Source organism: Leptidea sinapis, chromosome 9 (assembly GCF_905404315.1).
Source record: "Leptidea sinapis chromosome 9, ilLepSina1.1, whole genome shotgun sequence".
Classification (NCBI taxonomy): domain Eukaryota; kingdom Metazoa; phylum Arthropoda; class Insecta; order Lepidoptera; family Pieridae; genus Leptidea; species Leptidea sinapis.
Window position 1 is genome coordinate 9827470 of NC_066273.1, and position 17552 is coordinate 9845021.

Below are 17552 nucleotides of genomic sequence, written 5' to 3' on the forward strand. Positions count from 1 at the left end.
GCAGCCTGAAACTATTTAAACTATAAAGGCATATAAATATATTAAAATTGTATAAAACATAACAACATTATATTTGTTTTAGTCTATAGGTACGATATCTATGTTCCATTTTCCTAAAAAAACATCATTACATTAAGAAGCGAATTTGAGTTCAAAACTTTTTACAAACTTTATGTAGCAAATAAGCGTCATCATCTTTCGGTAATGATAATATTGAACTGGTTGCGAAACTGAAGTGGCAGTGGACAGGGCACATACTTCGACGGACAGATGGCCGTTGGTGCAGTAAAGACCTTGAATGGCGACCACGTACCGGAAGACGTATTGTTGGTAGGCCCCCCACAAGATGGACCGACGATCTAGTCAAGATCGCCGGAATAGGTTGAATGAGGGCAGCACATGACCGTTCGTCTTGATAATAACTATAATTTACCAATTTGGCTCCTTTGCACAGGAAGCCGGCTAGATTATGGGTACCGCAAGCCGTGAAGCAGTAATGTGTAAACATTACTGTGCTTCGGTCTGCAGGGCGCAGTAGCTAGTGAAATTACTGGGCAAATGAGTCTTAACATCTTATGTCTCAAGGTGACGAGGACAATTGTAGTGCCGCTCAGTAATCGCTTCTAATGGGTAGGGAGTATCAATTACCATCAGCTGAACGTCCTGCTCGTCTCATCCCTTATTTTCATAAAAAAAAGAAGTTATTAATTGAGTACATTCTCTATGATTGGCAGTTGCATCCTCTCTAGTATACAATACTCTAGTTATCAATACGCAAGTTTCCTATTTACATAGAACCGCGAAGGTCAATCTGATTGTCCTAGAATAATCTTTGTTAGCACAATGACTTATAATCAATTGTTATGTTCCCGTATTGATTCTGTACGAGCTTGTATTAATACGTAAACAGCAATACTCTTTGGTATATTGCCAAGAAGTACATTATAGTTTTGCTTATATTTATAACATCAATTTATAATAAGATTTAATATCTACAATATCGCAACATTGTATAATAATGCTTACGCGAGTACAATATTCATCCTCATCATTTTAGCCGGAAGACGTCCACTGCTCGACAAAAGCCTTCCCCAAAGATCGCCTTGACGATCATCGGTCCTGCGCTGCCTTCATCCAACCTATTCCGGCGATCTTAACCAGTTTGTCGGTCCATATTTCAGGGGGCCTACTAACACTGCGTCTTTCGGTTCGCAATTCGAGGACCTTACTGCCCCAACGGCCATCTATGTTCTGTATGTTCATAAGCAATTTGAGGAATTTTCTAGACACTGTGACATTCATAATGTTAACACGAGGAACAAGCATAAACTTGTTATGGTTACTCTGTTGGGTCGAGTTAGTAAGTCTTTTGTTGGGCGATGTATATGCTTCTACAATATGATCCCAGAAAATGTACATAACAAATGTGTAACGAAATTTAAAAGAATTGTTAAAAAACGTTTGTGTGGGAAAGGCTACTATAGCATAAGCGATTTTCTTAATGACACCACGGACTGGGAATAAAGCGAACACCCTCAGGCTCTTTAATTATAAATGTTTATTGTACGGTATCATTGTAATCCATATTTTTATATTTTAAAAAAAGCCCGCTGAGTTTCTTGCGCTCATTCTTCTCAGAATCAATAAGTTGAATAAGTGATTTTGAATAAAAAAAAAATTGAATTTGAATATCCGTCGAGCTGTGTGCCCTGCCCACTGATACTTCAGTTTCTTTATCAGGGATAGATACTTATGACTATAGTGTGATATATTCTGAATATGTAATATAAATATGTTAGATATAGTAAGAATAAATAGTATGATAGATTTTAAAACATAATTATATGAAACTAAGTATATGTACAATTACAACATTTGAAAGTTTATTGTAAATTTTCTTGATGATTTATATCTGGTGGACGTGGACTCTAATAGTTCCATAATAACACCTCAGGGAGGGGGGCGGCTGAAAACCAGCGCTGCTTGGAGTAATGTACGCCGAGCAGCAGAAGCTGAGCCGATACCTTTTGTTTTCATTTTAATTTGTAATCTGTAGCATGTAAGTTATTCTGTAATTTTTTTCTTTGAAAACAATAAATGTGATTTTATTTATTTTATTTATTTATAATTTTTAGAATATATATCTGATTATTATTTATTGCATTGAGTATAGGTATCATTTCTGGGGTTGGTACCTGTATTATACTGGGCAGGAATCCATTGAATAATATACTATATAATAGGCCGACCGTTTATCTGAGTCCTCGCCTGCGGGGTACAGGGGCGCAGGGGTATGACGACAAAGGGGACTGAGACAGGTGCGGGCGGCGAGGACTCAGATAAACGGTCGGCCTATAGTACACTAGTATGCTATATAATAATATACGTTTATATAAGCGTGGTTTACCAGTGGGGGGCTCCTTTGCACAGGGTACCGGCTCGATCATGGGTACCACAACAGCGCCTATTTCTGCCGTGAAGCAGTAATGTGCAAGCATTACTGTGTTTCGATTTGAAGGACGCCGTAGCTAGTGAAATTAGCAGTTGTAGTGCCTTGTTTTGGGATTTTCAAAAATCCTGAATGGCATTGCATTGTAATGGGTAAGGCGTATCAATTACCATCAGCTGAACGTCCTGATCGTCTTGTCCCTTATTTCCATAAAAAAAGCGTGCTCATTTCATTAACATCAGAAAAAAGGCGTTCTCTTCATAGTAAGTGATAAGCCCTACTCATTACAATGCAGGGCCACTTAGGATTCTTGATTGAACCAAAAATACTGAGCGGCATCTAAATTGTGCACACATCTTTGAGACATGAGGTATCTCATGCTTGTACTCCTTCATGGTAAAAAAAGACGCTTCCCACTGTTGAAATTTGCTATTTAATGTTTTTTTTTAAATAAAAATAAGGGACGAGACGATCAAGACTTTCAGCTGATGGTAACTGATACGCCTTGCCCATTACAATGCAATGCCGCTCAGGATTCTTAAAAACCCAAAATTCTTAGCAGCACTATAATAATTGCGCTCGTCACCTTAAAACATAAGATAGTTAAGTCTCATTTGCCCAGTAATTTCACTAGCTACGGCGCCCTTCAGACGGAAACACAGTAATGCTTACACATTACTGCTTCACGGCAGAAATGTGCGGCGTTGTGGTACCCATAATCTAACCGGCATCCTGTGCCAAGGAGCCTCCCGCTGGTTTTCAATATTAGATATAACCGAATAAAACTGTATTGTTCATAATAATTACATAAAATCTTCGCAGACATACGTAACTGTTCATTGTTTACTCTGGTGCTACATAAGCCTGGGATCACGCCGGCTTCCGCGTGTAAACATAGAACCACTATTAAATAGCAGATTGATAGGGTTATTATTCGGCAAATGTAAGTGCCAATACACGTGTAGAACAGTCGGGTGTAATATCAGTAGCTAAGCCTTTGTTTCAGGCTGGATAGATGTATAGTTGTTGTGAACACCATTGCAAGTTTAGCCGTGTTAGAAGCTCGGTCTCTGCTGCCACATAAGAGCAAGACTAGATAAATTTATTTTGAGAAAATGTTAGTAATCAGCTAACTAAATAAATTTAATAATTTAAATGTGGATCAACAGGAACTTAAATTCGTTATTCGATTTCGCCTACTGGCTGAATAAAAACTTAATGGTTGTTACGAACTAGGTATATCGAGAGTTAAGTGGTTTTATCACTTCGTAATTATTTGACAGTTGAAGATATGGAGGGAAAACTTTAGAGAAATAACGCCATTTAAATAAAGAATTTCTTGATAGCCAGTACCTGAAATAGTAGTTATATTATGATTGCAGTTATCTGTCACATTTGAAGAAAGTTCAGAAGATTTAGAGGCTGTATGGTTTTAGACCATTGCCTGCCCAGACGGGACTAATTGAACAAAAAAAGAAAAGATTTAGTCTATTGTACCGTTTGAAATAGAAGCTATATATACTTATTATTGTACATTTGATTTTGTTGAGATAAAACAAGAGCGGGAACCTTAAACATCAGAATATCTTTTATTGATACTTTGATAAGGACATATCAAGCGACTACAGAAGCTTACATGTTTGTATTTGTCAGCGATCTCGCCAAGTCGTCCGAACTAAATAATTGTGAACATTTAGGATTCATTCTACCATGCAGTATTACCAGCCGAGAATTAGTGACAATAGTGTTATATTGATCATATGATAAATATTGTTTTGTGATTGATACGAGAACTGGAATATTCCAAGGTAATATTTACTTTATTTGTTAGAGTGGAAATGTTTCACGACATGATCAATTCCGTGAAGTACATAATTTAATTTAATTCTTGTGAGAACCATAAAAGATGTACTGACACGAGTATTTATGATGATGTGTTAAAGTGCTTTCATCTCTACGCTTTTTACGCGTTAGATTATTACATATATATTATACTGTAAATATATAGTTAGACTGTGGAAGTTTTGAATTAAGTCCATTACAATTTATTAAAAAAAAGTGTGCGTTTACTTATGTATGCACGCAAGAAGTTATACTTCTTTGGCCTAACAAAGCAAAAATCCTTAAAATTATTTATTCCTCGTGCTATTCTACGTTTGAAGAAATAACAATATTGTAAAAATCTTGCAACGATGGCTTTGACAATTAATTATTAAATAATGAATACGGCTATACGAGCTTGAACCCTTTGCCTATCCTAATAATGGACGAAGACACTAAAAAAAAAATAACGAATGTCGCCAACGTCAGAAAATTTTAGGAACCATCTTCACCCTGTTACTTTTGTGTTAAGGTGATGAGCGCGCATCTTAAATTTTCACACTCATCATTTTTTCATAAGGCGCCTAAAGAAGTATATTCAAAATATTATTATTTTTTAAATTATGGGCGTCGGTGGCGTGATAGGTAGAATCGTTGACTTATACCATGCTGAACCTCGCTTCTATCATCGCCTGTACTAATGTGTTTTATGTTTTCGAATTCATATATTTACGTTTATTCGGTGCTTTATAAGCTTATCTTGTGATTTCTCTGGACTTAAAAGAGAGTGTGGGCTGTGCCAACCACATACCAACAGGTCAGGTGAGACATATGTGTACTCATTTCCGATATTATTTTCCGTTTCTTAATAAATAAGTTGATCGGAATTCCTATTATCAACTGTTAAGTAGATCCTGTATATGAAGTCACAACCTGAGAGTTGAACAAAGCATACAAGATTTTATGACGATACGTCACTCGAACGGTTGGCTCATTTGGGAAAGCATTCGCATGAAACGCGAGAGGTCGTGGGTTCGAGTCCTGCATCGTTCATAAAATTTTGTTTTCAAATTTTATTTGACTATTATATAATAATTAAACGAATCTAGCCTTCGAAGTCAGCCCTGTCAGTGAGCGATAACATTATGTCCTCGACTTTGACGTGATGGTAAACTTGTAGGTATGTGCAACTCGGCGTACATAAATCATTTGCACAGCCTAGCGAAACTATCTAAGACAAAAAAGGATTCACTCGATTGTATGAAACGAGCAGTCATTGAGAGATTGACACATGAGGGCTATAATTTGGTAAAAAACGGAGATAGCCGAAATCCACTACGTTTTAAGCAACTGTTCGCTTTCAAACTTAACCGGATTATACTTCGTCGCCAATCGCTATACTGTAATTATTACTAATTCAAACTTAGAAATCACGTAATTTCATCTAAATTGTAACAATGTATACAACTAAGTGTAATGTAAGTGTAAATTTAAATATTAAGTGTACTTAGTGAAACTGTTTAAGGAGACATCCTTGTGTCCATATTTCTATTTTTACTTTATCTACTTTATGTTTAAGAATGTATCTGTATTTGTTTCCAAATAAATAAATATATCAAATCAGTGCACGTTTCACTAAATCAAATTTCAATTTTTACTTTGGCAGTCCCGCCCCTTATTACGTAGTATATCCATCCTCTTTGCAGTTCCATCGTTAATTTAGAGAACAGATTTTTCATAATTATGTTATTCGTAATACGAATGTGACGTCGTATATTTTAATCAAAATTTCAACTATTGTTTCTATTGTTTCAGGGTTAACAGTACACAAACTGAAGAAGGTGTAGAACACCAACACATACCAACCGCATCAGATGCTGCCTCCGACCTTCAGCGGAGAGGAACAGTAACAGCAAGACCAGTTAACATCATTGATGTTCACTCTCCCATTGGAGAAAGTCATCTACACCAACTGTCACTTCATTGTTATTAAATTTCTTAATATCTACTTTATTTTATAATATTATCTATTCGCAAAATGACTAAAATACTGAAAGTCGTCGGCGCTTCGTGGCTCCAAACTAAAATCAGTTCCTATATACTTGGACTCTTGGGAGTTCTCGCTATTTTAGCACTTTTCGTTGGACAAATCGAAAGGTAAGGCTAAACTGACATGACATTTATTTCTGAGTCTCTTATATAGGCACTAAGACTGCTGTCCGCGTTAAAACTTCATTCAACTGATAGATTTTATATTAATTTATTAACAATTACTTACTTTTAAACAAAACAACTAAACAAACCAGTGGCTCCCTTGCATAGGATGCCGGTTATATTATGGATACCACAACGGAGCCTATTTCTGCCGTGAAGCAGTAATGTGTAAACATTATTGTGTTTCGTTCTGAAGGCCGCCGTAGCTAGTGAAATTACTAGGCAAATCAGACTTAACATCTTATGTCTCAAGGTGACGAGCACAATTATAGTGCCGCTAAGAATTTTTGAGGCTTTTAAAGAATCCTGAGCGGCACTGCATTGTAATGGGTAGGGCGCATCAATTAACCATCAGCTGCACGTCCTGCTTGTCTCGTCCCTTATTTTCATTAAAAAAGAAACTATCTACTTATAGTTAGTAAAACTGGGTTGTTAACGAAGGTGCAGTACCGGTTCGTAGGAATAAGGAATTCCTATACCGCGAACAGGGTCAGTACTCAGTACCAGTAGCAGTATTGAGAAAATCCGGAAATCAGTTCAAAAATAATTATATAACGCACTGCTTGTATCCGGTCAGCCCATTGGCCGTGTAGCTCTATGGTTTTAATAATTTATCTCTATGTTAAATTATATACACTCAATTGTAAAATGGGCACCTAGGGAAATAGCCTGTTTCACTGGCATCTCCAGATTATTTCATAATTCTAAGTAGCCTGTAGCCAGGGGTGTGCATTGGTTTTCTAGTAAGGTAGGCACTGGATCTGACTAGTCGTAGTTGAGCTTTGGAATATGAAAGATTGCTTACCGTAGGTATTAAGTATCTAGAGTAAGAAAAAATGTTATGAGTGGGTGTTAAGTTAAGAAGTTTGGTTATAAAATAACGGAACCAAATTATTAGTTATTTATGCAACTTTTGTGTAATAAGGGGCATTAAAACACGAATGTGGATTTATCACTCATGTGGATAATAGTATCACATGAGTGTTTTAATACCTAATTATCAACAGTTGCATACAAGACTTTATCTACACCCAGAATATGAATCCTCTAAAAGATTCTGGAACAGTTAGCTTACTGCTTCTGGTAGTGTGGAACGCGCGTAAACGAAAATGTTCTTTTTTTGAAATTCATACAGATACCACGCAGCGAACAATAAAAATGTGGCTGTCTGGTGAAACTCTTTGCGCATGAAGGGATCGAAAAAAAACAAAAGAATGTTGTTACGCCCGTTTTTTTTGCAAATGGGTTTAAATTGTTAATATATTATAACATTTTATTTTATTTTTATGTAAGAGGTGCAAAATTGATACTATATTTTTCAATTTAAGATCATTTGTCTAAGAGATCATTGGCAAAGCCAATATATAAAAAATAGCTCAACATTTTGGCCTTACTGGTTGTAAAATTCTGCCAAAAAGTAATTTTGAATATCCTGGCAAATACTATCTAGTAATCGTTTCTTTGTTGTTGTGTTTCTATAGTAGGTACCTTCTGATAGCTTAAAGCTCTGTTCAAACTGAGGCGAATAACACTCGGGACGCGGACGCGTTTTAGATCAATTCGTTCGTCGCTTAGTCTCTCAATCTGACGCGACTTCTCGAGTATTTTTTGGTTCTTCAGTGGAGAAACATCATGCATTGTGAGATTAAACAATCCCGCCGGGCATCCGGCTCTTGTTTCGCTTCAACTTGAGCGACTGCTCGCATCAATTTGAACACGTCCATACAAGTTAGCTGACACAATCGGCGCGAGCGACTTCCGTCCCGCGACCCGCGCGTTTTGCCTCAGTTTGAACAGAGCTTAATATGGTATAGCGGGAAAACAGTGTTTGAAAATAATTTAGTAGGCTTTTAAAGATTAGATACTTGCCAATTAATAATATTATGAGTTCATTTTCCACGTCTTGGATTACATTTTTCGGCCTGAGGTTGCGAATCTTATGAGTACTCAAAAGTTAAATACAACTAGTTCGGCAGCGCATCTTTGATGATATAATGAGCGTAAGTGATCACCTATCATGCTCGTCTCTTGATGACATTTGTAGTATAAGTAGAGTTAGTAGTAATATACAGAAGAACAGATTCCTGCGTGATTTGTTTCTTAGAAATCTATTTATTTTTGATAAACCTACTACTGAAACACAAATAAAATTTGACCACCAAAATTTTATGAACGATGCGGGACTCGAAACCATGACCTCTGGCGTTCCGTGCCAGTGCTATGCCAACTGAGCTAACCGTTCGAGTGACGTATTGTCATAAAATCTTGTATGCTTTCAACTCTCAGGTTGTGGCTTCATCTGCAGGATGTACCTTACAGTTGATAACCTGCTCAACCCCAATATATGCATATTAGGATAATGACTTGAGATGTCGCTCTTGTATATCTAAACAACTTATGTTTTTAAAGTGATAACCCTCACTCCTAGGAATAATACACAACTACTACTGAAACATAATTATATATCTACTGTTATGTTGGACTTAGTACCGTTAAAACCAAAAAAAAAACAATGCATTACGCATGAAGTAACAAGGAAAACCTATTTAAATTATAAAATAATGTCATAGGTATTTACACACACATATAATGTATCAGTTACGTAAATATAACGAAAATTAACACGGTTTGTTTACTTGAAAATTTACACAATATCTATAACTCGCAATTCGCAAATATATCTACATTAGTACTATATATTTTTACTATACTTTTAATGTGTACATTTCTACATAATATAATAAAATCTTAAGTGTGCCGTTTTTGTACATTAATTAGAAAAACTAACTAAAGTTATTTAAAAATATTGATTGTACTTTTGTACAAGAGGGCAAAAAATTTGTTTTTTGAATTTTTGTCTGTTGAGCTGATTTCAATGCAATTTTTATTACAATTTACTTAGGTTATTCAGTATTTGTTTAATTCCGATAGTTTGACAAACGAAAAAATTATAACGTATCTTAACGTCTAAGTTAGTGATGCTGCACTTGGAATTTTTTTATGGAAGAGGAGCGTAATTGTCACCTGATGTTAAGTGATCACCGCCGCCCACATTGTCGTGCCTTGCAACAACAGGAACCGCAGGAGCGACGCCGGAAATTTACAAAGGTGTACTCGCTTTTTTGAAGGTACCGAGATATTATTTGAGAATCTACTGTTGATATTTTCGTATCGTCTTTTCAACTCTCCTGTTCCAGAAAAAAAGATATCTGGAATAACCTAAACTTACTTTAAAGCATCTACATTTCTATTGGGTGTGATTGGTTTTATTACTTTTTATTTATATTTTTTTATTCATTCATTTTCAGGATAAAAGAGGACGGAAACTATGCAGCAACAGTGTTTTATTCCGAAAAAACTGGCTACAGCATTGAGTACTGGGGACAGAGTAATGAGCTAGCTAATATACCGCGAGGAGTCGCCCGCGCTTACTTCCGAGGGGAAATAGACACAGTGGGGTAAGAATATTAAGTTAAGTTAGTGAAGTTAAAATGCATCGATCTAAAAATACATTGCCAGGAGACTAAGTCCAATTAATTCGAGAAATATATCCGTGTGCTGGTTTAAATCGTCCGCGCCAATTGGCGCCGTTTTGACGAGATATTTTTTTTTGCATAGAACACTTGTAACTTCAAATTCGATCGATTTTCTTTGTGTCACAAACAGACCAACTTCTGCCAGGTCCGTATCATCATCCGGAAGACGTCCAATGCTGGACAAAGGCCTCCCCCAAAGATTTCCACCACGATCGGTCCTGCGCTGTCCTCATCCAAGGCATTCTGGCGATCTTGACCAGATCGTCGATCCATCTTGTGGGGTGCCTACTAACACTGCGTCTTCCGGTACGTGGTCGCCATTCGAGGACTTTACTGCCCCAATGGCCATCTGTCCGTCCTTCAGACCGAAACACAATAATGCTTACACATTACTGCTTCACGGCAGAAATAGGCGCCGTTATGGTACCCATAATCTAGCCGGCATCCTGTGCAAAGGAGCTTCCCACTCCCCTGTCAAATTATATTGAAGTAAGAGTGCATTAAATATTTTAATATATACAATACCTATCTCTGGAACTTAGGATATGGATAATTTTCGAAAAATGCTACAAAAAACCACATTAATTTTAATTCAGATAGTGTCCCCAGTTATTTTAACGCTGTATTTATTTATTACAGTTGGTCTCTGTTAGAAATTGAAACTAACGGTACCTATCCAGACGAGGTTCAAGCATATGCAGCAGGAATCGTAGAAGGAGCACTAACCTGGTACCTGATACATATCCACCTGGAGAATACTATCCGAGCGAAATGCGAAGACCGCCCTATTGAAAGGCAATGTGACAAACTAAGGGACCACTTGGATCGATCGGCTAATATCTGGAAGACGTATGCAGCCGATAGAAGCTCTACCGACCCTTTCTGGCATCATGTAAGTTTTGTCGACTCTTATCTCTGAATTTATTATTACTTTTTTTTCGATACCTATCAAATGTTTTGAAGTTTTAGATACTTCTTTAGGTGCGTTATGAAAAAATGATGAGAGTGATATTTTAAGATGCGCGCGCATCACTGTAACACAACAGTAATAGGGTGAAGTTGGTTCCTAAAATTTTCTGACGTTTGCGTCATTCGTTATTTTTTTTTGGTTTCTTCGTCCATTATTAGGACATTATTTAATAATTAATTGTCAAAGCCAGATTTTTACAAAATTGTTATTTCTAAAAACGTAGAATAGCATGAGAAATAAATAATTTTAATGATTTTTGCTTCGTTAGGCCAAAGAAGTATATCTTACTTATTGCGTGCATACATAAGTACACACACACTTTTTTTTATGTATTAATTATATTATAAATAAATTATAACAGATTTTTGTACATTTTGACGCTGCAATTTTGAGATGAATCGGTAAGGAACTCTACAATATCTCATTTATAAATCATATAAATATAATACAGGAAGCTAAAATTATCACCTACAATAACACTTGCATAAGGTCGAAGCAATTAAAAACTAACCAACAATAATTAAAATACAGATACCAGCTACATATTATAAAACAATAAATAATTAATTTAATTATGGAAATGGAGTTAGTTATGTATACGTGGGTTCGAGTCCCGCATCGTTCTTAAAATTTTGTTTTCAAATTTTATTAGTTTATTAGTCCTAGAAGTGAGTAATCCTTTAATATAAATTGAAGTTAGTTAGCCAACCAGTTCAAAGATCTAGTCTTTATGCCCCGAGACCAATTTAATTAAGTTTCCTGCGGTTATCTTTATTTATTTAATAAGTATAACCACATTGACGGACGGAACCCGAGAGGTACCGGCTTTGAGTCCCATTCATTTAATTTTGGTTACAAATTTATTTTATATACTTAATCAATCCCAGAAGTGAGTAATTTACATTACACATATACAAACTAGTTTTATATATTAAAGGGTAACGTGTCTGATACATATGTGTAACAATTTTTTTTATGAAAATAAGGGACGAGACGATCAGGACGGTAATTGATACGCCCTGCCCATTACAAAGCAGTTCCGCTCAGGATTATTGAAAAACCCAAATATTCTGAGCGGCTCTACAACTACGCTTATCACCTTGAGACATAAGTTGTCAAGTAAATAATTAAGTAATTGTCATAACATAATTACGGTGTAGGTACGTACGTTTGCCGAAATGTTTATAGATAAGTACTTAACACATAACCTTGTGTTGTATTGGGTTTATCTAAAAGGGACTAGTATGTACACTTAAAAAAAGCGGTCAATTTTGAGTCGGACTCGCCCATGAAGGATTCTGTAGCAACAAGACTATTTGGTTGGTATAGGGTCTCCTGTTTCCGCAATTAAACCACTAGTCTGGGTCCATTTTGCGTGCAGTATTGGCCAGTTACTCCAACCAGTCCAGCTCCTTCCAGAAGCTCAGAACATTCCTGGGGTGTTCGCAGACTTCCTGGAGCGACGATTGGTTAAGGTTTGCCCGTTGGTTGGCCACTCCCGCACATTCCAGGATTACGTGAGTGACCGTTTCGTTCTCGGCTAGACAGCGTCTGCACTTAGGACTGTCCGTTACGCCGATTGTGAAAAGGTGCTTGTTTAATGATGTGTGACCCGTTAGGGTGCCCACCATTATACGGATGTCATGTCTGTTGAGGCTGATAAGTTTACGTGTCAGTTTGGGCGACAGTGCAGGTATCGCTTCTTTCGACAGTCGTCAACAGCTTAGGACATTCATCCATCGGGTGCTGTGTAGGTTGTTGGTGAGAGAGCGTATCCATGAGCGCATTTGGCTGAAGGGCAGTGGCAGAAGTGGCAATGGACCAGCCGCTTGGGTTGCCGATGCCCGCCTTGCAAGTTCATCCGCTGCATCATTACCCAACGAACCGCTATCTCTCTCAATCCATTGCAGAGTTACCCGGTTATAAGAGGCAACTTAGCGCTGAGTTATCCTTAGCGCAGTTAGTACCGCCATACTGTCAGTGAGAATTTAGCAGCAAGATTATTTATGACGTATTAAAAAAACCTACTTACTAGATCTCGTTCAAACCAATTCTCGGTGGAAGTTTGCATGGTAATAATAGGGTGCCGTTTTTTGGTATTTGGCTACGGCACCCTAAAAACGAATAACAATTATTTATTTATGAATTAAAATCGGCTTTACTAATAACATCGGTGTTGGTATCGACTCATTTTAGTCCATTCGGAGGTCCTCCATCGGGGTGACTTTAGTGATTTAATTATTAATTTAAATGAACTATTAAGTTAATAATATTGCACAAAAGTTTTATTACTAACTAGCTGACCGGACAGACGTTGTTCTGTTTATAATAAATAAAATATAATAAAATAAAAAAATGTTTTTATATGAATTCGTCAATAATATATTATCATAACATCAAAAATTACTTCGTAAAATATGCACCCTGTTGTCGTAATGAAATTGTTTCACAGCAGAACTGTCAAACCGTGCGTCAATAAATTCTCTCATAGAAATTATGTATGGACACATCAAAGGAAAAACAAATTTGTTGTTTTTATTTAATTTAGCAGCATTTTCCTATTTATTCACCTTTTAAACCTTCTCTGGACCTCCACAAATAATTCAAGACCAAAATTAGCCAAATCGGTCCAGCCGTTCTCGAGTTTTAGCGAGACTAACGAACAGCAATTCATTTTTATATACAGAGTGTCCCAAAGTTGAAAAAAGACACCTTGTGACAGACAAATTAAAAAAAAGGGCAGATAAACGGACGAAGAGGGAGCGGAGTCTTAGTAATAGCCTTACGGCAGTTCCCAATATACTATCTACAGATAGAGATAAATTACTACCTTCTATTGTCATTAATTAGCTGTAAATATAGCCGATAAGTCATTCTCATCGCCTTATATTGGGAAGCGTGAATTGCAATTTCCATACAAACTTCTATCGCTGGTAAGCGTCGTCCTATTGACAGATAACTGCGTGTACGGATAAGGTGAGTCACCGTCGATAAGTTTATGGGACAGAAAAGTCAACGATAGTTAGGATTTTTATCTCAAGTAAGAGATAGACTGAATATTGGGAACGGCCGCTAAATAATTTATTCGTCTAGATAGAGTCTCCTACTGTTAGACAGCCGATAAAACCTGGCCAAGAATAAGTTTATGCCTATTACCCTAGATCATTACTACATTATTACATTTTTTTTACTCGTCCGTGCGTCTGAACTATGGTTGTGAAAACGTCGAAAAAAAATGTGTTTAGAACTTACCTCCATTTTGAGCAATTCACGCACACTAACAAAAAGTGTCAAATCGAGAGTGTAAGGCGTAGCTTGTCATGCACACTAAAGTAATAAAATTGGCCTGTTTTCATGCGCTGCCTTACAGCAACAGGCTCTATCTTATAATAACAGTCTATGGGTTACGTATTAACAAAATTAAACAAACAATTAATTTTTGCAATTCTTATCAAAGTATAACTTATTTGTTTTAGTTGATAACTTACGGATCGTTCCAGCTACAACGATGTTTTTTTATGTCAGTAAGAGAAGAGACGAACAGGATCTTCAGCTCCATAGTAATTGGAGTAAATTACCAGTGGGAGGCTCCTTTGCACAGAATGCCGGTTAGATTATGGGTACCGCAATAATTGTAGTGCTGCTCAGAGTTTATGGGTTTTTCCAGGATCCTCAGCGGCACTTCATTGTAATGGGCAGGGCGTATCAATTACCATCAGCTGAACGTCCTGTTCGACCCGAAAAATTAATACGCCCTGCCCGTTACAATGCAGAGCCGCTCAGGTTTCATGAGAAACCCAAACATTCTGAGCGGCACTACAATTGCGCTTGCCAACTTGAGACATAACATTGTTAAGTCTCATTTGCCCAGGAATTTCACTAACTACGGCGCCCTTCAGACCGAAACACAATAATATGAAATACATTACAATAGGCGCCGTTGTAGTACACATAATCTAGCCGGCATCCAGTGCAAAGGAGCCTCCCACTGGTAAAATGTACCTACTTAATTACTATTGTTTCATTCAAGAAATAGGTACGACATAGTAATAGATACGCAATAATTTTATGATATTATGTAGATTTCGTACATGAGTTCGAATTAATTATAATTACAAATTGTTATATTGTAGGTATTTCCAGGCTGTCTGTATATAAATTAAAACTGGTTTCTTTAATGACATTGTAACAGTCACAGATAATCTAAAGGATAACAGTATAGCATTGTTATTATGAATGGATTGTATCTGCCCTTTTTTTAATTTGTCTGTCAAGTGTGAGTTCAGGAGACCCATAATATGATCTTAAATATAAAAGTACCTACCTATTTGTCAGCGTCCATTACTTTCTCCATTGGAATAAGATATTACAATCACGATAATTATAATCACATAACTCTTTATACATAATATTATAGCTACATGACATTAATTATCTAATATATAAAATTCTCATGTCGCGGTTGTACTAGTTAAACTCCTTCGAAACGGCTTGACCGATTCTCATGAAATTTTGAGTGCATATTGGGTAGGTCTGAGAATCGGACAACATCTATTTTTCATCGCCCTAAATGTTGAGGGTGGTCCACGCCAATTTTTTTTTTAATTTTTTTTATCTTTGTTTGATTATGAGTCAGCATTAAAAAATACATACAACTTCAAATTTTCACCCATCTACGATCAACAGTTACTTTTGTATCGCGATTTTAATATCGGCAATACAACGTTTGCTGGGTCAACTAGTCTTTATATAAGAAGAGCTCAGACGCTCAATCCATTTAAAACTTAATAAATAAACTATTTCTTAAAACAAGTCGTCTAGTGAAAATGTATAGTATAACTATAATGTATAAGTGTAAATGTACTTTATCTTATTATTTTTGTATGTTAAATTCTTTTTTTCCCCTCTTTTTTGCGTAAATCTAACAGTAGTAGGTAAATGTTAGTTATATTTATGTAAATAGTTGTATGTGTATATATATATTCTATATGATGTTAATTTATTGCCTTATGTCAAGTTATATGTGAATAAAATCTCCTACACGTATAGGTTGCCTGGAAGAGATCGCTGGATAGCGATAAGGTCGCCTAATTGTGCTTCCATAACTGTTATATACATATTTTATGTATTTTAGTGCAATAAAGAATTTTCATTTTCATTCATTCATTAAAATACTATCTTCGCGCCTCAATAAGGCTACTGGAAACCCAAGCGCTGGCAGCTATTTCGGTCAACGGATCAGCCTTGCTATCCAACGCGGTAATGTTGCCAGTATTCTTGGTACGCTTCCACGTAATGATAGTTTTAATTTTATGTAGTCGTAGTATTGTAAATATAGTTATAAGATTTCTGTTGTTTGAATAATAAATATATTTTCAGGTATCATTGCACTACACGCAGATCGGAGGTATTTTCACGGGCTGGAAGCATGGCGTTGAGAAAAGCCAGAAGGAGTATGAAACTGACATTTCGGACCTTTACTGGTTGAACTTTGTGTCGGAGGTTATGGAGGTGCAGGACAAATTGAATATATCTTTGGTTGACCCCACCTTGAATATGTTGCCTGGTCTATCGAGTGCCTTTGTCAGGGTTGCAGGAGATGATGCTGAAAAGAAACTATTTGTCGCTCATAATGCGGCTGGAAGGTAATTAGCAACATTTTTTTATTTTATTTTAAATTCGCTTCAGCCTTAGAATAAGGAATGGTCTCCGCTGCGCTCCAACTAGATACCTCACTATCTTAGAACAGAACAGAAACTAAATGTTTAATGTACGATATCATATTCTAATCCATATTATTGTATTTAAAAAAAAGCCCGCCGAGTTTCTTGCGCCCATTCTTCTCAGGTCTGAGGCAGTCTCTTTTGAATGGGTGGTAGTTTTTGACTTTTAATAAGTGATTTTAAATAAAAATATTTGAATTTCATACAGAAGTTTAACAGAACATGTGGCACGTTAACTTCACACATTGTTCCAGACTGGCTCGAGTACCCACTTGGGTGTATATTAATTGCATTTTGCAGCTACGCCTGCGGTATCTAGTTGGAGCGCAGCGGAAACCAATCGTTAATCATAGTTGTGTCTACTAAAATACTTTTATTCTACAGCTATTCAACAATGACTCGCATAATGAAGAGGTATAAATTTAATTATCACCTGACGTCGAAAGACCCAACGCCTGCTCCTGGAATCACGGTAGACTTCTCTGGGTATCCAGGATCAGTTACCAGCCAGGATGAGTTCTACGTCATCAACGGAGATGATCACAGAATGGCTGTTACTGGAACACCCTTAAGGAATTTCAATAAAAACTTGCGGAAAGACGTCAATATTACAGAACAGGTATAAAGTTGTCAATACTTTTTTAACAATAATTAATTTGATTGAAAATTCAAGGTCAAGGTATAAATTAACTTTATTCAATTAGGCTTAATTTAAACTAAGCGCTTTTGCATCGTCACTAAAAGAATTTCTTTTAAATTACTGAATATACCATATATTCGGAAAAAGTTGAGCTCGTGAGAAAAACATACAAGAAACTCAACGGCCACTCTTTTCAATC

At 36.4% G+C, this 17552-nt stretch overlaps 1 protein-coding gene across 1 annotated transcript in view; it reads left to right on the plus strand.

Moving 5' to 3' along the window:
* LOC126966226 (putative phospholipase B-like lamina ancestor) overlaps positions 1-17552 on the plus strand; it is a 54299-nt gene that overhangs the window by 31851 nt on the left and 4896 nt on the right. Inside the window, exons 3-7 of the mRNA XM_050810176.1 lie at positions 6086-6427; positions 9793-9942; positions 10660-10912; positions 16370-16635; positions 17098-17332. Of these exons, the coding sequence (XP_050666133.1) occupies positions 6309-6427; positions 9793-9942; positions 10660-10912; positions 16370-16635; positions 17098-17332 (1023 nt within the window). The 5' untranslated portion in view covers positions 6086-6308. The remainder of the gene's footprint in view (positions 1-6085; positions 6428-9792; positions 9943-10659; positions 10913-16369; positions 16636-17097; positions 17333-17552) is intronic.